Source organism: Salvelinus namaycush, chromosome 32, assembly GCF_016432855.1.
Source record: "Salvelinus namaycush isolate Seneca chromosome 32, SaNama_1.0, whole genome shotgun sequence".
NCBI classification, from domain to species: Eukaryota; Metazoa; Chordata; class Actinopteri; order Salmoniformes; family Salmonidae; genus Salvelinus; species Salvelinus namaycush.
The window spans coordinates 25,158,116-25,184,267 of record NC_052338.1 but is presented as its reverse complement, the minus strand read 5'-3'; the positions used below and the strand labels follow the sequence as shown (position 1 = coordinate 25,184,267).

The following is a 26,152-nucleotide window of genomic DNA, read 5'->3' as shown; positions in this document are numbered from 1 at the left end:
CTGACCCCTACAACATGTTAGAGTACCTCTAACCCTCTGACCCCCTACAACATGTTAGAGTACCTCTAACCCTCTCACCCCTACAACATGTTAGAGCACTGCTAACCCTCTCACCCCTACAACATGTTAGAGTACCTCTAACCCTCTGACCCCTACAACATGTTAGAGTACCTCTAACCCTCTGACCCCTACAACATGTTAGAGTACCTCTAACCCTCTCACTCCTACAACATGTTAGAGTACCTCTAACCCTCTCACCACTACAACATGTTAGAGTACCTCTAACCCTCTCACCCCTACAACATGTTAGAGCACTGCTAACCCTCTGACCCCCTACAACATGTTAGAGCACTGCTAACCCTCTCACCCCTACAACATGTTAGAGCACTGCTAACCCTCTGACCACTACAACATGTTAGAGTACCTCTAACCCTCTCACTCCTACAACATGTTAGAGTACCTCTAACCCTCTCACCACTACAACATGTTAGAGTACCTCTAACCCTCTCACCCCTACAACATGTTAGAGCACTGCTAACCCTCTCACCACTACAACATGTTAGAGTACCTCTAACCCTCTCACCCCTACAACATGTTAGAGTACCTCTAACCCTCTGACCCCTACAACATGTTAGAGCACTGCTAACCCTCTCACTCCTACAACATGTTAGAGTACCTCTAACCCTCTCACCCCTACAACATGTTAGAGTACCTCTAACCCTCTCACCCCTACAACATGTTAGAGTACCTCTAACCCTCTCACCCCTACAACATGTTAGAGCACTGCTAACCCTCTCACCACTACAACATGTTAGAGTACCTCTAACCCTCTGACCCCCTACAACATGTTAGAGTACCTCTAACCCTCTGACCCCCTACAACATGTTAGAGTACCTCTAACCCTCTCACCCCTACAACATGTTAGAGCACTGCTAACCCTCTCTCCCCTACAACATGTTAGAGTACCTCTAACCCTCTCACCCCTACAACATGTTAGAGTACCTCTAACCCTCTCACCCCAACAACATGTTAGAGTACCTCTAACCCTCTCACCCCTACAACATGTTAGAGCACTGCTAACCCTCTCACCCCTACAACATGTTAGAGTACCTCTAACCCTCTCACCCCTACAACATGTTAGAGTACCTCTAACCCTCTGACCCCTACAACATGTTAGAGTACCTCTAACCCTCTGACCCCTACAACATGTTAGAGTACTGCTATCTCTCTCTCCCACCCCTGTCAACGTGTTAGAGTAAAACTATCTAGGATATCAAAGGAAGTGGGATAATTGGCTCTCAGAAACTTTTCTCAGCTTCTTCTCCTGCATGTGGACACAGACACACAAGCACAAACACACACCATCCTCTTTCAACATGTTCTCAGTCCTACATCATCCAATGCCATAGATTCAGTTTCATCGTCATTCCCCGTCATTAAGAGTAGACGGTAGTATGAGGAGCTCTGTTATACACCATGTTGTATGCCCTAACTATAGCATCTTAGAAGTATATGCAGTGACAACAGTGACCCCGCCACTCCCTCAGAGTATGTAGATGTCTGGACCTCTCGCTCTCTTTCTGTTGTCCTTCAGGATTTCAGTTGTGTTTGAAGATTGGCAGTGGGGGTCGGTCAGTGAGTTGAAGACTCTCCTATGGACGGCCTTAGAAGGGGTCAGAGAGGGAAGAGAAAGGTTGGTTCCCTGACCCTCAAATCCCATCAGCTCTAGCCTGTATAAATCCTGCCCGCACATCCAGGGGCTTCTCTCAAACATATCCCTCCACTGAGGGGAGAAAAGGAGAGAGGGGAAAGGAGGGAGGAAATTGCTCTTAACTTAACAGGAGGAGAGGCAACTCTCCAGTCTGAGCCTGCCCACCAATTAGGACGACTGTGTGAACTAAAGGAGCTCTGCATTTTAAATAAATACCTCCTGAACACGCACACACACACACACACCACACCAGGGTTTCTGTTAGCCGGTAATTGCCGGCTTTTGGCCGATTAAATGCCGACAAATTAAATTGTGTCCCGACAAATTTTCCGGGGCTGCATATCACACATCCCGATTTTGTGCTTCAGAACCACTCCAACTCCTTGCACGCTGCCTTATGTGAATGCTGCAGCGGAGAGAGGGGGAGAGGGAGAGAGGCCTTGGGCTACTGTTCTGCAGCGGAGAGAGGGGGAGAGGGAGAGAGGCCTTGGGCTACTGTTCTGCAGCGGAGAGAGGGGGAGAGGGAGAGAGGCCTTGGGCTACTGTTCTGCAGCGGAGAGAGGGGGAGAGGGAGAGAGAGGCCTTGGGCTACTGTTCTGCAGCGGAGAGAGGGGGAGAGGGAGAGAGAGGCCTTGGGCTACTGTTCTGCAGCGGAGAGAGGGGGAGAGGGAGAGAGAGGCCTTGGGCTACTGTTCTGCAGCGGAGAGAGGGGGAGAGGGAGAGAGAGGCCTTGGGCTACTGTTCTGCAGCGGAGAGGGGGAGAGGGAGAGAGAGGCCTTGGGCTACTGTTCTGCAGCAGAGAGGGGTAGAGGGAGAGAGAGGCCTTGGGCTACTGTTCTGCAGCGGAGAGAGGGGGAGAGGGAGAGAGAGGCCTTGGGCTACTGTTCTGCAGCGGAGAGAGGGGGAGAGGGAGAGAGAGGCCTTGGGCTACTGTTCTGCAGCGGATAGAGGGGGAGAGAGAGGCCTTGTGCTACTGTTCTGCAGCGGAGAGAGGGGGAGAGGGAGAGAGAGGCCTTGGGCTACTGTTCTGCAGCGGAGAGAGGGGAAAGGGAGAGAGGCCTGGGCTACTGTTCTGCAGCGGAGAGAGGGGGAGAGAGAGGCCTTGGGCTACTGTTCTGCAGCGGAGAGAGGGGAAAGGGAGAGAGAGGCCTTGTGCTACTGTTGTGCAGCGGAGAGAGGGCTAGAGGGAGAGAGAGGCCTTGTGCTACTGTTCTGCAGCGGAGAGAGGGGGAGAGTGAGAGAGAGGCCTTGGGCTACTGTTCTGCAGCGGAGAGAGGGGGAGAGGGAGAGAGAGGCCTTGGGCTACTGTTCTGCAGCGGAGAGAGGGGAAAGGGAGAGAGAGGCCTTGGGCTACTGTTCTGCAGCGGAGAGAGGGGGAAAGGGAGAGAGAGGCCTTGGGCTACTGTTCTGCAGCGGAGAGAGGGGGAAAGGGAGAGAGAGGCCTTGGGCTACTGTTCTGCAGCAGAGAGAGGGGTAGAGGGAGAGAGGCCTTGGGCTACTGTTCTGCAGCGGAGAGAGGGTTAGAGGGAGAGAGAGGCCTTGGGCTACTATTCTGCAGCGGAGAGAGGGGTAGAGAGAGAGGCCTTGGGCTACTGTTCTGCAGCGGATAGAGGGGGAGAGGGAGAGAGAGGCCTTGGGCTACTGTTCTGCTGCGGAGAGAGGGGAAAGGGAGAGAGAGGCCTTGTGCTACTGTTCTGCAGCGGAGAGAGGGAGAGAGAGGCCTTGGGCTACTGTTCTGCAGCGGAGAGAGGGGGAGAGAGAGGCCTTGGGCTACTGTTCTGCAGCGGAGAGAGGGGGAGAGGGAGAGAGAGGCCTTGGGCTACTGTTCTGCAGCGGAGAGAGGGGGAGAGTGAGAGAGAGGCCTGGGCTACTGTTCTGCAGCGGAGAGAGGGGGAAAGGGAGAGAGAAGCCTTGTGCTACTGTTCTGCAGCGGAGAGAGGGGGAGAGGGAGAGAGAGGCCTTGGGCTACTGTTCTGCAGCGGAGAGAGGGGGAGAGGGAGAGAGAGGCCTTGGGCTACTGTTCTGCAGCGGAGAGAGGGGGAGAGGGAGAGAGAGGCCTTGGGCTACTGTTCTGCAGCGGAGAGAGGGGGAAAAGGGAGAGAGAGGCCTTGTGCTACTGTTCTGCAGCGGAGAGAGGGGGAGAGGGAGAGAGAGGCCTTGTGCTACTGTTCTGCAGCGGAGAGAGGGGGAGAGGGAGAGAGAGGCCTTGGGCTACTGTTCTGCAGCAGAGAGAGGGGGAGAGGGAGAGAGAGGCCTTGGGCTACTGTTCTGCAGCGGAGAGAGGGGAAAGGGAGAGAGAGGCCTTGGGCTACTGTTCTGCAGCGGAGAGAGGGGGAGAGGGAGAGAGAGGCCTTGTGCTACTGTTCTGCAGCGGAGAGAGGGGGAAAGGGAGAGAGAGGCCTTGGGCTACTGTTCTGCAGCGGAGAGAGGGGGAGAGGGAGAGAGAGGCCTTGGGCTACTGTTCTGCAGCGGAGAGAGGGGAAAGGGAGAGAGAGGCCTTGGGCTACTGTTCTGCAGCGGAGAGAGGGGTAGAGGGAGAGAGAGGCCTTGGGCTACTGTTCTGCAGCGGAGAGAGGGGGAAAGGGAGAGAGAGGCCTTGGGCTACTGTTCTGCAGCGGAGAGAGGGGGAGAGGGAGAGAGAGGCCTTGTGCTACTGTTCTGCAGCGGAGAGAGGGGGAGAGGGAGAGAGAGGCCTTGGGCTACTGTTCTGCAGCGGAGAGAGGGGGAGAGGGAGAGAGAGGCCTTGGGCTACTGTTCTGCAGCGGAGAGAGGGGAATGGGAGAGAGAGGCCTTGGGCAACTGTTGATTGCAAAAATGGAGACCTTTTTCATTTAAGTAAAATGAAAGTTAGAGCATGCCTATAGTGAAAAGCCTACAACAGGAATGTCCTGCTAATGGACAAGTTTTAATATTATACTGGGCGAAGGTGATAACGTTGGTGCAGGCAAATGTGACTTGTTTCAGAATACTAGGAGTATGTCATGCGTCACTACTTCACAGGAGAGGCATTTGAACATACACTCTTCTCAATCAGAATTTGTTTTTTGGCAGAAATGCCTTCGGGAACATGTGAACTTTCATGTGCCTTAATAACAAACTTGTATGCCATTTACAAGCCTAGTTGGTTGTTCCACGGAAAAAGACAGGAACCTTACTGCTAGCCATGATTGGCTGAGATAATGAATGGACTGGACATGCCAAGAGATGCACAGAATATGTAGGTAATCCATTTTAGTGTTTATTTTTTTTTAAAGATATTCCAAAGAATTGCAAAAGTGTTGCTAATGCGCTCCACTTTCTGGAGGACAGAGTTTTGAAATCTGTGGAATGCCCGGTGGAAGCAGAGTATGATAGCTAAGGTGAAGGAGAAAATTCAGGTGTTTGATTGCAAATATGCGGAGTGTCGAAAAGAGAACAAACAGAAGGCTGTTGTATAAAACACCTGTTTCCGGATCACATCTTCAAACTAAGGGCAACCGAGAGGGAGAAGCCTTCATCCATGTATACGGGTAAAATATTCTAGCTAGCTAGATTGTCAGATATTATACATTTCTAATTTTGTTAGAAAGTCATTTCCATTGCAAGTTAAAGCGTACTGTTAGCTAGCTAGCTAAAGTTAGCTGGATGGCTCGCTAGCTAACCTTACGTGTATGATTTGTATAGTAATATCATTCGTATCTCAGAGCCATTTGCATTGCTAGTTATAGCCTAATGTTAGCTACCAAGCTAACATTGAACCTCGTTGGTTAGCCTTAGCTACCTGCAGATTAATACAGGGTAGCAATGTTATGAGTTGGAATTATGGTTCATTGTTTAGCTAGCTAGCTACATGTCTAAACAAGACTCCACTATGCAAGTAACCATTTCACTGTACCGTTTACACCTTCTGTATCCTTTTCATGTGAAAAATAAACTTTCATCTTATTTGATATAGTGTGTGTTTACTAGAGACGGTAATGTGAAGAACCTGCACCAAAGTCAAATTAGTATATAACGTTAGGCCAAAGAGAGTGTCCAAGTTCTAGAATGCCCTGCTTTTATTTCGTCACACTCACAACCATAAGTTACTTTATGTAATTAGCTTGCCATTAACTTGTAAATAATAATTTTGTTGAAGGTTTATTTTCCTGTAATAATGAAAACAAATTAGCTAAAGACGTTGTCAGCTATATGACATGGTCATTATTTGAACTGGTTAGCCAGCTAACAAGCAAGAAATGAACCAAAACATTGTTTTAGAAAGTAGCTTTTAGTTGTCTGCTTTCCTAGATTGACATATACTAAATACATGTTTAAACAGATGGGTTTATTGGTGTTAAAATACACCAGTTATGCTATTTTGGACCACCAGGCTGCTGATGTCATGCAACCTGTCGTTTTTGTGTTTATACTTTTTCATAAAGACATGTGAATCCTTAAAGAGATGGGTGGGGCTAAGGCTTAAGAGGGTGTGAATGATGCTAAATGAGTCTAGATAAAGAAGAGCTCTCCAGTAGGTGTACCAAAACATTCAAGGGACATTTAAAAAAAAAAAAAATGGGTTTACAAGTTTATCAAATTTCAAAGCAGAATTATTAGGCTACTCTGCAAATCGTTATTCGGGTAGGATGCAATTTTGGAACTTTTTTTTTTCTGGGGGGGATTTATAAATCATTTGTTTTATAATTATTATTCTTGTATATCATTATTATTGTAGGCCTATTTATTCATCCAAACCAGTTCTTTAAATAAGCAAACACGTGTTTTGTATCATTCTGTTGATAACTATTTTTTGTCTAAATTAAGTTCAATCTGTCTTTTTAATTGTGTGCTCCGTATAATCTAACAATATAATGCTTATCTTAATTTTTTTTAAATGGAAGACAAAAAAGATTTTGAAAATTAACGATTTACCCTCCTGTACGCCTATATCTATATAGCAGACACAGTAGCCTATCTGAAAGAAAAGCACGTCGGTGGCGTAGCATGATGCCAGCATCGCTCTCCCCCTCTCTCTGGGGTTAGGCCTTAGCTTTTTCCTTTAGAAAAGCACGCCGGTGGCGTAGCATGATGCCAGCATCGCTCTCCCCCTCTCTGGGGTTAGGCCTTAGCTTTTTCCTTTAGAAAAGCACGTCGGTGGCGTAGCATGATGCCAGCATCGCTCTCCCCCTCTCTCTGGGGTTAGGCCTTAGCTTTTTCCTTTAGAAAAGCACGTCAGTGGCGTAGCATGATGCCAGCATCGCTCTCCCCCTCTCTCTGGGGTTAGACCTTAGCTTTTTCCTTTAGACCTATTTTCAAATAACATCATACAGTGGACTCCTAAGCCTATAGGCCCATGCATTCAATGCCCTGATGCATTTAGTGCTCAATTCTCCAACAGCTGAACCGTGGACAATTATTGTTTCAGGAAAGTAAAAACCAATGAATTGGATACAGTTTTGCATATGCAATACAAAACACTATCCTTGTGTTTCAATGTAATTGGTTATAGGCTGTTTTTAAAGGACATGTAAATGTGTCTCATTATCCCTTGTTTATTGATGGCGCTGGCTGAGTGTGTGGACGCCTTAATGGGATACGCACCCAAATGCATATGGATGACCGGTCAAATGTCCGATAAGTTACAATCTTCCCGGTCACTTGTCTGGTGCTAAATCTTCCTAGCGGAAGCACTGGCACACACAACTCAACAATGGAGGATAATTAATGAGGAGGAGAGGAGGAGGGAGAGGGGGCATGATAAATAGACTGGGGAAGGTGGCTTCCATGAGCTGGCAGAGAGTGAATCCCCCACACAGAGCGGGACAGAGAAGCAGATATCTGGCTGAACAGATTTGGCTAGTTGAAGGCTGATAAAATGAGAGACTGGCCGCGCCAGTCAGTAACTAGAAGAGGAGGAAGAGAGCTCTGTAAATCGTTGACTGGCATAGAGGCAAACATCAGAGAGAGGGAGAATAAAAAAGAAAGAGAGAAGGGGAATAAGAAAGAGAATAAGAAAGGGAAGTGGAATAAGAAAGAGAGAGGGGGAATAAGAAAGAGAGAGGGGGAGAATAAGAAAGAAAGAGGGAATAAGAAAGAAAGAGGGGGAATAAGAAAGGGAAGGGGAATAAGAAAGGGAGAATAAGAAAGAAATAGAGAGGGGGAACAAGAAAGGGAGAATAAGAAAGAAATAGAGAGAGGGAACAAGAAAGGGAGAATAAGAAAGGGAAGGGGAATAAGAAAGAGAGGGGGGAGAATAAGAAAGAGGGGGGAGAATAAGAAAGGGTGGGGGAATAAGAAAGGGAGGGGGAATAGGAAAGGGAGGGGGAATAAGAAAGAGATAGGGATTATTCTTTTTTTTCACCGTTATTTAAGCAGGTAGGCCAGTTGAGAACAAGTTCTCATTTACAGCTGCGACATGGCCAAGATAAAGCAAAGCCATGCGAAAAAAACAACAGTTACACAAACAAACATACAGTCAATAACAGAAAAGAAAAATTGAAAAAAATTGAAAAATGTATGTACAGTGTGTGCAAATGTAGAAGAGTAGGGAGGTAGGCAATAAATAGGCCCTAGAGGTGAAAATAATTACAATTTAGCATTAATACTGGAGTGATTGATGTGCAGATGATGATGTGCAAGTAGAGATACTGGGGTGCAAAAGAGCAAGAGGGTAAGTAATACTATGGGGATGAGGTAGTTGGATGGGCTATTTACAGATTGGCTGTGTACAGGTACAGTGATCGGTAAGCTGCTCAGACAGCTGATGCTTAAAGTTAGAGAGGTAGATATGACTCCAGCTTCAGAGATTTTTGCAATTCGTTCCAGTCATTGGCAGCAGAGAACTGGAAGGAAAGGCGGCCAAAGGAAGTGTCGACTTTGGGGATGACCAGTGAAATATACCTGCTGGAGCGCGTGCTACGTGTGTGTTGCTATGGTGACCAGTGAGCTGAGATAAGGCGGGGCTTTACCTAGCAAAGACTTATAGATGACCTGGAGCCAGTGGGTTTGGCGACGAATATGAAGCGAGTGCCAGCCAACGAGAGCATACAGGTCGCAGTGGTGGGTAGCATAAGGGGCTTTGGTGATAAAACGGATGGCACTGTGATAGATTACATCCAGGTTGCTGAGTAGATTGCTGGGGGCTATTTTGTAAATTACATTGCCGAAGTCAAGGATCGGTAGGATAGTTTCTGAATAAGAAAGAGAAAGAGATGAGGGAATGAGAGAGAGAAAGAAAGAGGATGAGAGAGAGTGAGAGACAATGACAGATAGGGTATTAAAGAGAGCGAGAAACAGTGAGAATGCATGCTGTCGCCCCCACCCACAGGGGACAGCCTAATTATATAATGACAGGCCATTATGTATGTCTGTGGCTTATCGATTGAGGGTAGTAGCACCAGTTTCATCTGCTGGTACGTGCAACCTTGCTGATCACACACAGCAGTCTGTCGCTAAATCAAATACTACTGCTTTTTTGTTGTTGCACACCAACGCACACTGGAAAGGGGGAGAGAGGGGGGAGAGGGGTGGAGAGGGGAGAGAGAGGGGGAGATGAGTCTGGCCCTGGTAAAACGGTCATTAAGTAACCTAACATAATGTTTTTTCACAAGTCTGAACACGAACCCTGTCCGTCCGTCTGTCTGTCGGTCTTCAGTACATTACAAAACATACATTATCACACTAATGGTTTTAAAGCCCACAATATGAGAAGGTGTGAACCCATTAGCAAATGTCCATTTACTGTCCGAAAAACACAAAGGTTTTGGGATGGAAAAAGGGGTGGAATTTATAATCCACAGTTAAAAGCCTGTACAGTTAAATTCTGTTGGAAGCTACTTTAATTCCAGCACTTTCTGAGTAGCAACCATAAACCTTTTAAAGCATCAATGAGCGCTATAGGCTATGGCACGTCAGTAGAAAATGTTTTGATGTTTGGACTTTCTTTTATACAATGCACGTTTTCATTGCTTGGTAGTATATAAATTAATTGGTTTTCTTTAAAAAAAAGTTGGATGTGTCTGACTATTCATCAATTATTCAACAAGGTTGTTCTGACTCTCAGGCCTATAATGTGCTAATGTTGTGTCTAATCCTTGCCAACATGGCATAATTTGATACAGAATCTTTTCATAATTTACAGACTAATCAACACTGATCATGCCCGGTCCTGGCAGATATGCCGCCTTGCAAAGTAGAATAGTAGCCTAGGCTATACAGTGTTGGCCCACAAGGCACTTTTATGAATGCCCATGTGGTAGCCTACTGTTTGTAAAACAGTCAATCCCTGTCATTTGGTTACATTCATTTCTGTTAATGCATGTACTAATTACAGTAATTTACCGTTCTCATTCTCGGAGTGGAAACGTTGTTGCAGGGTTCACAACCTGCTACACTTGTGAGAAACAAGTACCTCCTGTATATAGTCTCCACATTGACTCTGTACCGGTACCTCCTGTATATAGTCTCCACATTGACTCTGTACCGGTACCCCCTGTATATTGTCTCCACATTGACTCTGTACAGGTACCCCCTGTATATAGCCTCCACATTGACTCTGTACAGGTACCCCCTGTATATAGCCTCCACATTGACTCTGTACCGGTACCCCCTGTATATAGCCTCCACATTGACTCTGTACAGGTACCCCCTGTATATAGTCTCCACATTGACTCTGTACCGGTACCCCCTGTATATTGTCTCCACATTGACTCTGTACAGGTACCCCCTGTATATAGCCTCCACATTGACTCTGTACAGGTACCCCCTGTATATAGTCTCCACATTGACTCTGTACCGGTACCCCCTGTATATTGTCTCCACATTGACTCTGTACAGGTACCCCCTGTATATAGCCTCCACATTGACTCTGTACAGGTACCTCCTGTATATAGCCTCCACATTGACTCTGTACAAGTACCCCCTGTATATAGCCTCCACATTGACTCTGTACAGGTACCCCCTGTATATAGCCTCCACATTGACTCTGTACCAGTACCCCCTGTATATAGCCTCCACATTGACTCTGTACAGGTACCTCCTGTATATAGCCTCCACATTGACTCTGTACAGGTACCCCCTGTATATAGCCTCCACATTGACTCTGTACCAGTACCCCCTGTATATAGCCTCCACATTGACTCTGTACCAGTACCCCCTGTATATAGCCTCCACATTGACTCTGTACCGGTACCCCCTGTATATAGCCTCCACATTGACTCTGTACCAGTACCTCCTGTATATAGCCTCCACATTGACTCTGTACCAGTACCCCCTGTATATAGTCTCCACATTGACTCTGTACCGGTACCCCCTGTATATAGCCTCCACATTGACTATGTACAGGTACCCCCTGTATATAGTCTCCACATTGACTCTGTACAGGTACCCCCTGTATATAGCCTCCACATTGACTCTGTACCAGTACCCCCTGTATATAGCCTCCACATTGACTCTGTACCAGTACCCCCTGTATATAGTCTACACATTGTCTGTACAGGTATCCCCTGTATATAGTCTCCACATTGTCTGTACAGGTACCCCCTGTATATAGCCTCCACATTGACTCTGTACAGGGTACTCCCTGTATGTAGCCTCCACATTGTCTGTACAGGTACCCCCTGTATATAGCCTCCACATTGACTCTGTACCGGTACCCCCTGTATATAGCCTCCACATTGTCTGTAGAGGTACCCCCTGTATATAGCCTCCACATTGACTCTGTACCGGTACCCCCTGTATATAGCCTCCACATTGTCTGTACAGGTACCCCCTGTATATAGCCTCCACATTGACTCTGTACCGGTACCCCCTGTATATAGCCTCCACATTGTCTGTAGAGGTACCCCCTGTATATAGCCTCCACATTGACTCTGTACCAGTACCCCCTGTATATAGCCTCCACATTGACTCTGTACCAGTACCCCCTGTATATAGCCTCCACATTGTCTGTACAGGTACCTCCTGTATATAGCCTCCACATTGTCTGTACAGGTACCCCCTATATAGCCTCCACATTGACTCTGTACCGGTACCCCCTGTATATAGTCTACACATTGTCTGTACAGGTATCCCCTGTATATAGTCTCCACATTGTCTGTACAGGTACCCCCTGTATATAGCCTCCACATTGACTCTGTACAGGGTACTCCCTGTATATAGCCTCCACATTGTCTGTACAGGTACCCCCTGTATATAGCCTCCACATTGACTCTGTACCGGTACCCCCTGTATATAGCCTCCACATTGTCTGTAGAGGTACCCCCTGTATATAGCCTCCACATTGACTCTGTACCGGTACCCCCTGTATATAGCCTCCACATTGACTCTGTACCGGTACCCCCTGTATATAGCCTCCACATTGACTCTGTACCGGTACCCCCTGTATATAGCCTCCACATTGACTCTGTACAGGTACCCCCTGTATATAGCCTCCACATTGACTCTGTACCGGTACCCCCTGTATATAGCCTCCACATTGACTCTGTACCGGTACCCCCTGTATATAGCCTCCACATTGACTCTGTACAGGTACCCCCTGTATATAGCCTCCACATTGACTCTGTACCGGTACCCCCTGTATATAGCCTCCACATTGACTCTGTACAGGTACCCCCTGTATATAGCCTCCACATTGACTCTGTACCGGTACCCCCTGTATATAGCCTCCACATTGACTCTGTACCGGTACCCCCTGTATATAGCCTCCACATTGACTCTGTACCGGTACCCCCTGTATATAGCCTCCACATTGACTCTGTACCGGTACCCCCTGTATATAGCCTCCACATTGACTCTGTACCGGTACCCCCTGTATATAGCCTCCACATTGACTCTGTACAGGTACCCCCTGTATATAGCCTCCACATTGACTCTGTACCGGTACCCCCTGTATATAGCCTCCACATTGACTCTGTACCGGTACCCCCTGTATATAGCCTCCACATTGACTCTGTACCGGTACCCCCTGTATATAGCCTCCACATTGACTCTGTACCGGTACCCCCTGTATATAGCCTCCACATTGACTCTGTACCGGTACCCCCTGTATATAGCCTCCACATTGACTCTGTACCGGTACCCCCTGTATATAGCCTCCACATTGACTCTGTACCGGTACCCCCTGTATATAGCCTCCACATTGACTCTGTACCGGTACCCCCTGTATATAGCCTCCACATTGACTCTGTACCGGTACCCCCTGTATATAGCCTCCACATTGACTCTGTACCGGTACCCCCTGTATATAGCCTCCACATTGACTCTGTACCGGTACCCCCTGTATATAGCCTCCACATTGACTCTGTACCGGTACCCCCTGTATATAGCCTCCACATTGACTCTGTACCGGTACCCCCTGTATATAGCCCCACTATTGTTATTTTACTGCTGCTCTTTAATTATTATCTCTTACTTTTTTTTTGTATTTTCTGCATTGTTGGTTAAGGGATGTGTATTCGGCACATGTGACAGATATAATTTTATTTGATTCGAGTAGTTGTAATCTTAACATACATTATGCAGCTGTAGTGTTTGAATGTGCTGTAGTAGTTGGAATCTTAACATACCTTATGCAGCTGTAGTGTTTGAATGTGCTGTAGTAGTTGGAATCTTAACATACCTTATGCAGCTGTAGTGTTTGAATGTGCTGGCAGCCTTCTGACATTCCAGACACAACTGGATAGCACCAGGATAGTCCTCCTCCTACAGGACAGAGAGAGACACAAACCAAGAACGAGAATATCAGACATTAAACTGACTCTGTCAAACATCATTTGGTTGGTTAAAGACTAGGGCTAACTTCCTGATTAGTACATCTGATTAGTACATCTAGTACATCAGGATGTCTTGCTCCCAGACAGACTAAATAACTTTTTTGCTCGCTTTGAGGACAATACAGTGCCACTGACACGGCCCGCTACCAAAACCTGCGGGCTCTCCTTCACTGCAGCCGAGGTGAGTAAAACATTTAAATGTGTTAACCCTCGCAAGGCTGCAGGCCCAGACGGCATTCCCAGCCGCGTCCTCAGAGCATGCGCAGACCAGCAGCTCCGGACTGAAGGGCGGCTCCGGACTGAAGGGCGGCTCCGGACTGAAGGGCGGCTCCGGACTGAAGGGCGGCTCCGGACTGAAGGGCGGCTCCGGACTGAAGGGCGGCTCCGGACTGAAGGGCGGCTCCGGACTGAAGGGCGGCTCCGGACTGAAGGGCGGCTCCGGACTGAAGGGCGGCTCCGGACTGAGGGGCGGCCCCGGACTGAGGGGCGGCCCCGGACTGAAGGGCGGCCCCGGACTGAAGGGCGGCCCCGGACTGAAGGGCGGCTCCGGACTGAAGGGCGGCTCCGGACTGAAGGGCGGCTCAGGCGCTTCTGGACTGAAGGGCGGCTCAGGGTACTGGACTTCCTGACGGGCCGCCCCCAGGTGGTGAGGGTAGGTAACAACATCTCCACCACGCTGATGCTCAACACTGGGGCCCCACAAGGGTGCGTTCTGAGCCCTGTCCTGTACTCCCTGTTCATCCACGACTGCGTGGCCATGCACGCCTCCAACTCAATCATCAAGTTTGCGGACGACACTACAGTGGTAGGCTTGATTACCAACAATGACGAGACGGCCTACAGGGAGGAGGTGAGGGCACTCGGAGTGTGGTGTCAGGAAAATAACCTCACACTCAACGTCAACAAAACAAAGGAGATGATTGTGGACTTCAGGAAACAGCAGAGGGAGCACCCCCCCTATCCACATCGACGGGACAGTAGTGGAGAGGGTAGTAAGTTTTAAGTTCCTCGGTGTACACATCACGGACAAACTGAATTGGTCCACCCACACAGACAGCGTTGTGAAGAAGGCGCAGCAACCTCAGGAGGCTGAAGAAATTCGGCTTGTCACCAAAAGCACTCACAAACTTCTACAGATGCACAATCGAGAGCATCCTGTCGGGCTGTATCACCGCCTGGTACGGCAACTGCTCCGCCCACAACCGTAAGGCTCTCCAGAGGGTAGTGAGGTCTGCACAACGCATCACCGGGGGAAAACTACCTGCCCTCCAGGACACCTACACCACCCGATGTCACAGGAAGGCTATAAAGATGATCAAGGACAACAACCACCCGAGCCACTGCCTGTTCACCCCGCTATCATCCAGAAGGCGAGGTCAGTACAGGTGCATCAAAGCAGGGACCGAGAGACTGAAAAACAGCTTCTATCTCAAGGCCATCAGACTGTTAAACAGCCACCACTAACATTTAGTGGCCGCTGCCAACCTACTGACTCAACTCCAGCCACTTTAATAATGGGAATTGATGGAAATTTATGTAAAAATGTACCACTAGCCACTTTAAACAATGCCACTTAATATAATGTTTACATACCCTACATTACTCATGTATATACTGTACTCTATATCATCTACTGCATCTTGCCATCTTTATGTAATACATGTATCACTAGCCACTTTAAACTATGCCACTTTATGTTTATATACCCTACATTACTCATCTCATATATATATATATACTGTACTCTATACCATCTACTGCATCTTGCCTATGCCGTTCTGTACCATCACTCATTCATATATCTTTATGTACATATTCTTTATCCCTTTACACTTGTGTGTATAAGGTAGTAGTTGTGGAATTGTTAGGTTAGATTACTCGTTGGTTATTACTGCATTGTCGGAACTAGAAGCACAAGCATTTCGCTACACTCGCATTAACATCTGCTAACCATGTGTATGTGACAAATAACATTTGATTTGATCTTTTGGTGTATACAAGAATATTCAAACATATTGTGTTGAGGTAAGCCAAAGTGAAAAAAAAGTTTCATAACCACTACTCTAAACCCATTACTCTAACATGGGCTACATGTAGTATGTAGCTTGGTCTTGGTGGGATAACTCAGAGCGTCAGCTCTTTTCGATCCTATGGGCTACAACTAAATACTTCTCATTTGTTTATCTGTCGCTAGCCTTACAATCTACTGAAATCTATGGCTATGGTGACAGCAGCAGGAATGAGTCAAGGATGGTCTGCCATTACAAATGGGATTCAGGGATTCATGACGATCTGGATTTAATAACCGAGCTTCATCTAAACTCAGCTTCCTAAAGCACCCGTGCGTGAGTCTCTTACCTCCAGCATCTCACTGAGTCGAACATCAGTCCTTTGCTGTAAAACAACAAGCAAAACAGTTCAAGGGATACTTCGGGATTTTGGCAATTAGGGCCTTTATCTACTTACCCAGAGTCAGATGAACTCGTGGATACTATTTTTATGTCTCTGTGTGCAGTTTGAAGTAAGTTGTTAACTAGCACAACTGCTAACTAGCCTTAGCGAAATGATGAAGTCTTGTTAAGATTATGCTAACGTTAGTTAGCATTGGCTCACCAACTACCTCTAACTTCCTTCATACTGGACAGTCATAAAAATATAAAAATATATCCACAAGTTTATCTACTTCCTCAGAGTCGAATGAAGGGCCTCATTGCCAAAATCCCTAAGTATCCCTTTAAGAATGATCATCTTTATCAAGAACCACAACCTAAATGTTGACACTCAATTACAAAATAAGTAACATCCCACAACTGAATTGTGTTGCATGTAGATATCAATATGTCTGTATCAGGATTTAAAGCAACAAGGTGACTTGGACAGTTACCAGGGTCTTGATGGTCCTCAGTGACTTCAGCAGCCCTGTGAGCAGATGTCTCCTCCTCTGATTGGCTAGGAGCCCCAGGCTGGCCTCGGTGAAGTCCTCCTTTGAAATACTCAGTTGCCTGGAACCAGGAAGTGACATCATGAAACATTTACCATCCTGGCACAGTTCTGTTAAGAGTAGTCTCAAAATGCTTCGCAACTCTGACTGAATTGAAATACAGGTAAACTTGTTGTACATGTACACAGTGGGAATGATATGAATTAGCAGGCTCAATGCTGAGAGGAATATTCAACCACAAGCATCCCCAATGGAAGAGAACAAGCTTTGAGAGGGAGGGTGGGTCACATCTGAGTACTTACCTCCTAGCATTGGTGCAGATCACTGCAGCCAGCTGTAGATTGGTTTGTAATGACGTCACCCTCTCCAACTCCTGCAGAAAACAAGAGATCCATTCACATTGAGTGACCAATCTGTAACGTTCTTCGTCGGGCGAAAGAGAGGAGGACCAAGATGCAGCGTGGTGAGTATTCATTTTTATAAGAATACTTAAACAACGAACAAAACAATAAACCGACAAACGAACGAAAACGTAACAGTCCCGTATAGTGAACACAAACACAGGAACAATCACCCACAACCCACAAAGACAAAACAGGCTACCTAAATATGGCTCCCAATCAGAGACAACGACTAACACCTGCCTCTGATTGAGAACCATATCAGGCCAAACACATAGAAACAGACAAACTAGACATACAACATAGAATGCCCACTCATATCACACCCTGACCAAACAAAACATAGAAACATACAACGCAAACTATGGTCAGGGTGTGACACAATCACAATTCACACAGCAACCAAAGTTACTCTTTCTTTAACAGTCCACTCTGCACATCGTAAAATGTTACGGTACAGTACAGAAGATAACAATTGAGTTGAATGCTAGCTGGAATAGGACTGTGTATAATAAAGGGTTACTGTAACTTTTAAAGTCAGTTGAATTGTCTCTCATCTGCTCCAGTTTCCTGTGAGCCCCATCTGTCACTAATGGGTGAATCAGGGAGAATCATTCCCCTACACAGGGTAAGAAACGTTCTTCTGTTTCTCTTGCGTACCCCCCTGTGACCCATGAGAAAACACCACATTCTCCTCCATCCATTGTCTCTATTCAGTACCAGTGCCTCACTGGCAAAGGCCTCAACATATCAACCCTACGGTGTGTGTTTGTGCATGAGTGTGTCATAATATCAAAAACACAAACATTCCCAGAGAAATGGAAGAGTTCTGTAATGGAAAGAGGAAATTAGTGGTTTCCATTGGTTTTACATGGAAAAGGCCAACCCAACAGCGACCTCTCAAACAAACAAACATGCCCTCAGCTACTGGTGGATTCACTGAACAGTGATATTCTGACTTGTTTTTTGAAGAGCCAGCTGTCATCGCCTTGAGGTGAGAGCGCACGCTAACTAACCTTATCTTAGGCGAACATTATTGGGGCTGATCAACGACTCAAAGAGGCAGCATTCAGAGAAAGACAACACACACTGTCATGTTAAAAACAACTATTTGGTGAGGGAATACGAGGTGGAAAATTGATTCAGCGCAGTAGATAAAGAGGGACAAACAGAGAAGCGGCTCTTACGTCAGAACAGACGTCTAAACAAACAATCCCATTCAAACTGGATAGAGAATAGCCTCCTGACTGGCTTGATCAGTTGACATAAAACAAGTCACAAACAACTCCTTGTTTAAGGGCATGGATGCTGTTAACCTCATGAAGTGAGGGACATATAAGGCCTACTGCTACATGCAAGTGGACACAACTCAGGCTGTACCCAAACCCTCTCCCAGATCAACTGAATGACCATACACCATCAAACATAATGCAGATCCGTGTTGCCTAGACACAACTAGACACTTCATTTTCAACCCATCTAAATCTTGTTTTTTTGTACTGCAATTCAGCTTTTAGCTGCAAATGTGTACAAGATCAAATAACCCTTATGCAGTACAGTAGACCTTACATGATGAGCAATAGAGTTGCAAGGACCGACATATCGTTGCCTGTAGTTGAACAGTATGAATGTAGTATTTTCAGAGCAAGTTAAACAACATGCATTAGTAATGCTGAACAAAGTGTCCTTGGACGTGCCCTTGCCCAAAGGGTGGAGTGGTCTAGTGGCAGCCCTGCTGAGTCACTGAGAATTAAGACCTAGTGACTCACCGCGGCACAGTCACATCATTAGTGAGACCGACCAGTAAGCCAAGTTTCTTGCTAATACCCAGGCCAGTGGCCCTAAATCCCATTGTAAAACCTGAAGCTAGCTACAGCTCTCGGGTCTCGCCTGCACCCCAATGGCAGCCAAGGTTAAGGCCTTAAGTCCAGTGAATCATCAGAAAACTCCCTAGCATGACAATTAGGTTTTCAGTGGTATAATTTGTGTCTGTGAAAGAAGCAGTGTGTGTGGAATGCAAGCTAAATACAGAAAAACACCAGAAACTTATCACACACACCTATACTGTACTTCCTGACTGAGCAAATGGAAGCCGTAACCCAACACCCGGTCCCGTCACAGCCGTTTGCGCTCGAATGGCTGAGACACACAGGCCGGCGAGGGGTCTCTACTATAGAGTTTACAAATCTTTCTAACCATTTATACCTCTGTTTGGAGACAGATCTATTTAGCTGACCCAGCAGATCTGATAGAACATCCCCATCGGGTTACAGAGAGACAGAGACACACATACCTCTGCCCTATCTCCCAACCTCCCAGGAGTAAACCTGTCCGTTAGCGAGCTGACAACCACAGCAGCAGATGTTTTATTGTATTTATTTAACCTTTGTTTAACTAGGCAAGTCAGTTAAGAACAAATTCTAATTTACAATGACGGCCTAGGAACAGTGGGTTAACTGCCTTGTTCAGGGGCAGAGTGACAGATTTCTACCTTGTCAGCTCTGGGATTTGACCAAGCAACCTTTCAGTTACTGGCCCAACGCTCTAACCGCCCCAAGCAGAAACTGTAGCTTCTAAAAACACAGTGGTGCAAAAGGCCAATTCAACCCCTCAAAATACTATGATATAGGTAGAAGTCATCCACAAGGATGACTGGGGCAATAATACATTTCTCAAGCGACCCAGGACCTGGGCGGAAATTGAAGATTATGAGATTTGATGGGAAGCAAATGACACTCGATGGGCTGTTCACCATTCGGCTGTACTTCTAAAGTGGTGGACTGCATCCCAATGGTGTAGTAGAGGATATACGCAGGCATACGCCACATACCCACTTATCTTTCAGTGGGCATTGCGTATACTCACTTCTTAATCCCCACTGATATGTATCACAGTAGTGTGATGGAAGTAGACGCCATATCAATTAATAAGACAGATGGAACAGATCACAATGTTCAGCTTAAAAATGTGGATTATTTCTTCACATTTTAGGCGCAGCAATGTGCACACGGCAGTAGGCCTACATTTCCATGGTGGGATTGTGGCTATAGGCTGCTTTGAAGCAAGCTAAGACACGCTTCATAATAGGAAGTCAAACATCCAGGTTTCAAACAATTAAGGAACAGGAACAATATAGCGATGATAATGATAGACCTAACCGTCTTCTGGTAGATGGAAAGGCTCTCTCAAAAACCTCAACCTCAATCCAGAGGTCATTTCTTTTGCAAACTCCATCTCATGTGACAGAAACAGCTAACCAAACAACAGAGCTAGGTGTCTGCACACTTGAATTGAAAGGGTAAAAAAGTTATTTCTTAGATTTTTCCCAGACCTTAAAAATGGTCTCCCGATGTGGTTCAAGCTTTGTTGTTGAGTTAGAACATACATTTTTGTTGTTTTTATGTAAAGATTGTGGCTGAGAGCGAAGACATGATAAAAAATAAATACTCACTTAAAAGCCTAACTTACGTTTCAATAGTAGGCCTACTATTAGCCTACTGCACAGTACAGTTTGGGTTGGACTGACTGTGAAAGACCAATATGGGACTCACCATTTTAGGTCATGTCACCGTTTCTCATAGATATTTTTTTCACGCCGGGTGGGCCATTTCAGACATTTTTGCCGACATTCAGGAGACATGAAGGTCATCCTCTGAGATGTTTGGACATAGTAACTGTTCTGTATTCATGTATGCCACCGCCCCCAACACACTGACTACACATTGCCCTGGATCCTGTCCCATTGAAATAAATGGTTGTATGTGTGTGGGGGGAAATGTGACTGCTCAGAAAAATGTGTCTGCAATCAAAAACAGCACACATATACACACTTCGTTCTCCAATCTACCATCCAAGAAGGGCGAGAGATCATGTTTAATTTACAGTTCCAAGTAGCTAGCTGCTCAATTTACCAAACTGATCCAATGCCATCAAACTCTGAATCAGAATCACTTTTTTGGCCAATTACATTTACACAGGTGCTGCCAGCAGTAGACAATCTACAGACAGAATACAGACACACAGTCAACATACACAATATAAATACGGTAAACATAAAACCATTTATTTTATACATGACCCTAAGCATGATGGGATGTTAATTGCTTAATCAACTCAGGAACCACACCGGTGTAAGCACCTGCTTTTAATACACTTTGTATCCCTCATTTACTCAACGGTTAACATTATTTTGGCAGTTATCTGTATCCATAGATACAGAGGGAGGAATAGAGCACATAGTGCTGTTCAGAGGTGTACATAGTGCTAATGCAGTATAGGGCAGTTATTAGTATTACAGGTCATTGATGGAAGGTGCAGTGATCGGCTCAACGCAAAGTCTATTACTCCCCATGAGCCCGATAGCCTGTTGGTGAGGGCCACAGCACCAACAGGGAAGACAAAGCACTAATAGCAACATCTATGGCGGGTAAGTGCTCGCACCGAAAAAATAATGAAAAACAACTGTCCAAGTCCATTTCATTCCTTTGTCAGCATTGTATTACCTGACAACGTATAGGGGGGGGGGGGGGGGGGGGTAATTCATTAGGATGCAGGCTATGACTCTGGTACCAATCTCTTTCTCCCTGACAATCTCCCGCTCTCTCAGACATTGGCTAGTTTGGCCACTCAATTATAGGGCTTCTGTTTTAAGTTGGCCGATAAGCATCGCGGTAGGGCAGCTCCCATTTTAAATCACCAATCCCGGTTTTTCAACAATATATCAAGCTGTGACGGCTCCATCACATCTGGAGCCGAGGATAAGGTTCAGCCAACACGGCTTTAACAGACCGCCTAGCCACTCTCAAAGGGCGACTAGGAGGGAGAAATGACACGTCAAGCAATCTTACCTTAGCCTGAGACTTAAACTGACAGTTACCATGGATCCCCTAACATCACACTGTTGATTCAGTATTGACTGGAGAGGTTGAAACACACAGAACACATCACGGGTGACTGGGCTGGCAGTTCCTGTCATGATAAATGTGGCACCCGCTGTTTCAGTGTGACTGCAGGTGTCCGGGGTGTCGGCCTAACCACGACCTTTGCGTCTGGCTATCCCCACAGGGGGAAGAGCAGAACCCACTCAGGACAAGCTACAGCAGCAGGACAGTGGGGGTAAAACTGCTCTCACCACATGCCATCATGACCTCTACAGTCAGCATGCCATTTATCTACATCTAGACTATATCTCATTACTTACTATCACGCATAGCTAGACTACATATCGCCATACAATCAATATATAACACCTATATAATATCATAGCTAGACTACATATCGCCATACAAACATATATTACCTATATAATATCATAGCTAGACTACATATCGCCATACAATCAATATATAATACCTATATAATATCATAGCTAGACTACATATCGCCATACAAACGATATATAATACCTACATAATATAACATGGCTAGACTACATATCTCTATACAAATGATATAATATTATAGCTAGACTACATATCGCCATACAAACAATATAATACCTATATAATATTATGTCATAGGTAGGCTATATATCGCCATACAAACAATATATAATACCTACATAATATAACATGGCTAGACTACATATCTCTATACAAATGATATAATATTATAGCTAGACTACATATCGCCATACAAACAATATAATACCTATATAATATTATGTCATAGGTAGGCTATATATCGCCATACAAACAATATATAATACCTGTATAATATTATAGCATAGCTAGGCTACATAATCGCTATACAAACTATCCTGACCCCTCCTGTCTCAGCCTCCAGTATTTATGCTGCAGTAGTTTATGTGTCGGGGGGCTAGGGTCAGTTGGTTATATCTGGAGTACTTCTCCTGTCTTATCCGGTGTCCTGTGTGAATTTAAGTATGCTCTCTCTAATTCTCTCCTTCTCTCTTTCTTTCTCTCTCTCTGAGGACCTGAGCCCTAGGACCATGCGTCAGGACTACCGGGCATGATGACTCCTTGCTGTCCCCAGTCCACCTGGCCTTGCTGCTGTTCCAGTTTCAACTGTTCTGCCTGCGGCTATGGAACCCTGACCTGTCCACCGGACGTGCTACCTGTCCCAGACCTGCTGTTTTCAACTCTCTAGAGACCGCAGGAGCGGTAGAGATACTCTTAATGATCGGCTATGAAAAGCCAACTGACATTTACTCCTGATTATTATTTGACCATGCTGGTCATTTATGAACATTTGAACATCTTGGCCATGTTCTGTTATAATCTCCACCCGGCACAGCCAGAAGAGGACTGGCCACCCCTCATAGCCTGGTTCCTCTCTAGGTTTCTTCCTAGGTTTTGGCCTTTCTAGGGAGTTTTTCCAAGCCGCCGTGCTTCTACACCTGCATTGCTTGCTGTTTGGGGTTTTAGGCTGGGTTTCTGTACAGCACTTCGAGATATTAGCTGATGTACGAAGGGCTATATAAAATAAACTTGATTTGATTTTGATATAACACCTATATAATATTATAGCATAGCTAGGCTATACACAGCCATACAAGTATATAATATAATAGCATAGCTAGAGTATATATAGCCATAGAATCTATATAATAACCATATAATATTTTAGGATAGCTAGGCTATATATAGCCATACAAACTATATAATATTATAGCATAGCTAGGCTATACATAGCCAATCAAACGATATAAAAGTGAAAAAATGTTAATTGAAATGTTAGCACATTTCTTGAAAATCAATGTTAGAAATATCTTTATTTATATAAGTATTCACATCCGAAGTACTTTTGGTGGAGATTACAGCTTTGAGTCGTCTTGGGTATGTCTGTGTCAGCTTTGCACATCTGGATTTGGGGATTTTCTCCCATTATTCCTGGCAGATTTTCTCAAACTCTGTTAAGTTACATGGGGAGAGGCAGTGAACAGCAATCTTCAAGTCTTTCCACAGATTTACAGTGGGATTCAAGTCTGGTGTTTGGCTGGGCCACTCAAGGACCTCCCCATTAGTTCTCAAGCCATTCAAGCGTTGCTTTGGCTGTATGCTTGGAGTCATTGCCTTGTTGGAATGTAAATCTTAGCCCCAGTCTAAGGTTGATTGCACTCTGAAGCAGGTTCTCATCAAGGATTTGGCTCCATTCAATGACAGGTGATGAGCTGTGCCTGTCTTTCTCCAGGACATTGCGCTTCGCATTCAGACCAGAATAAAATGTTTCATCAGACCACATCTTTTTTATCTTATGCTCTCAGAGTCTTTCACGTCATGTGCCTTTTTCTCAGGAGTGGGTTCCGTCTGGCTACTCTCCCATGAAGCCTAAATTGCTGAAGTGCTGTAGAGACTGTTGTCCTTCTGGCAGGTTCAACCATTTCAGCCAAGGAACTGTGTAGTTCTGTCAGAGTGGTCATTGGGTTCTTGGTTACCTACCTGATCAAGGTCTTTCTTGGCCGGTAGCACTGTTTGGTCAAATGGCCAGCTCTACTCTGGGTAGTTCCCTATGTTTTCAATTTTCCAATGATGGAGACTGCTGTATTCTTGGAAACTTTCAACAATCTAGAAATTGTGTTATACACTTCACCAGATAAAATTCGGAAAGTATTAAGACCACATGACTTTTTCCACATTTTGATACGTTACAGCCTTATTCTAAAATGGATTCAAAAAAAAGTATCAGCAGCAATCTACACACAATACCACATAATGACAAAAAAGAAAACTGGTTGATACATTTTTGCTAAATTATTAAAAATAAACTGAAATACCGTATTTATGCAAGTACACTTTGCTATGAGACTCAAAATTGAGCTCCGGTGCATCCTGTTTCCACGACTTGGAGTCCAGCTGTGGTAAATTCAATTGATTGGACAGGATTTGGAACGGCACACACCTGTCCCACAGTTGACAGTGCATGTCAGAGCAAAAACCAAGCCATGAGGTCAAAGGAATTGTCTGTAGAGCTCCGAGACAGGATTGTTTAGAGGTACAGATTTGGGGAAGGGTACCAAAACATTTCTGCAGGATTGAAAGTCCAAGAACACAGTGACCTCCATCCTTCTTAAATGGAAGAAGTTTGGAACCACCAAGACTCTTCCCTAGAGCGGACCGCCCGCCCAAACTGAGCAATCGGGGAGGAAGGGCTTTGGTCAGGGAGGAGACCAAGAGCCCGTTGGCCACTGACAGAGCTCCAGAGTTCCTCTGTGGAGATGGGAGAACCTTCCAGAAGGACAACAATCTCTGCAGCACTCCATCAAACAGGCCTTTATGGTAGAGTGGCCAGACGGAAACCACTACTCAGTAAAAGGCACATGACAGCCCGCTTGGAGTTCGCCAAAAAGGCACCTAAAAACTGTGACCATGAGAAACAAAATTCTCCGGCCTGATGAAATCAAGATTAAACTCTTTGGCCTGAATGCCAAGCGTCACGTCTGGAGAAAACCAGGCACCGCTCTTCACCTGGCCAATACCACAGTGAAGCATGTTGGCAGCATCATGCTGTGAGGATGTTTTTCAGCGGTAGGGACTGGGAGACTAGTCAGGAAACAAGGGAAAGATGAACAGAGCAAAGTACAGAGAGATCGTTGATGAAAACCTGCTCCAGAGCGCTCAGGACCTCAGACTGGGGCAAAGCTTCACCTTCCAACAGGTCAACGACCCTAAGCACACAGCCAAGACAACGCAGGAGTGGCTTCGGGACAAGTCTTTGAATGTCTTTGAGTGGCCCAGCCAGAGCCCGGACATGAACCCGATCGAACATCTCTGGAGACCTGAAAATAGCTTTGCAGCGACACTCCCCATCTAACCTAACAGAGCTCGAGATTATTTGCAGAGAGGAATGGGAGAAACTCCCCAAATACAGGTGTGCCAAGCATCATACCCAAGAAGGCTGTAATCGCTGCCAAAGGTGCTTCAACAAAGCACTGAGTAAAGGGTCTCAATACTTATGCAAATGTGATATTTCCGGGGTTTTGTCATTATGGGGTATTGTGTGCAGATTGATGAGGGGGAGAAAACTATTTAATCCATTTTAGAATAAGTAACGTAACAAAATGTGGAAAAAGTGAAGGGGTCTGAATACGTTCCGAATGCACTGTAATTACTGTACATTGGTAACCAGTTTAATTGCAATAAGGCACCTAGGGGGTTGAGGTATATGGCCAATATACCACAACTAAGGGCTGTATCCAGGTACTCCACGCTGCGACATGCGTAAGACCAGCCCTTAGTCATGGTATATTGGCCATATACCTCAACCCCTCGGGCCTTTTTGCTTATTTATAGCATAGCTAGGCTATATCCTCTACCGTTCAAAAGTTTGGGGTCACTTAGAAATGTCCTTGTTTTTGAAAGAAAAGCGCATTTTTTGTCCATTAAAATAACATCAAATTGATCAGAAA

The 26,152-nt window shown here is 45.7% G+C and overlaps 1 protein-coding gene across 1 annotated transcript in view; it reads right to left on the bottom strand.

Annotated features, from left to right (window-relative positions):
- vps50 (VPS50 EARP/GARPII complex subunit) overlaps nt 1–26,152 on the bottom strand; it is a 221,522-nt gene that overhangs the window by 155,914 nt on the left and 39,456 nt on the right. Inside the window, exons 6-9 of the mRNA XM_038971647.1 lie at nt 16,687–16,757; nt 16,328–16,445; nt 15,802–15,837; nt 13,290–13,372 (exon numbers count right to left, since the gene is read on the bottom strand). Coding sequence (XP_038827575.1) covers nt 13,290–13,372; nt 15,802–15,837; nt 16,328–16,445; nt 16,687–16,757 — 308 coding nt within the window. The remainder of the gene's footprint in view (nt 1–13,289; nt 13,373–15,801; nt 15,838–16,327; nt 16,446–16,686; nt 16,758–26,152) is intronic.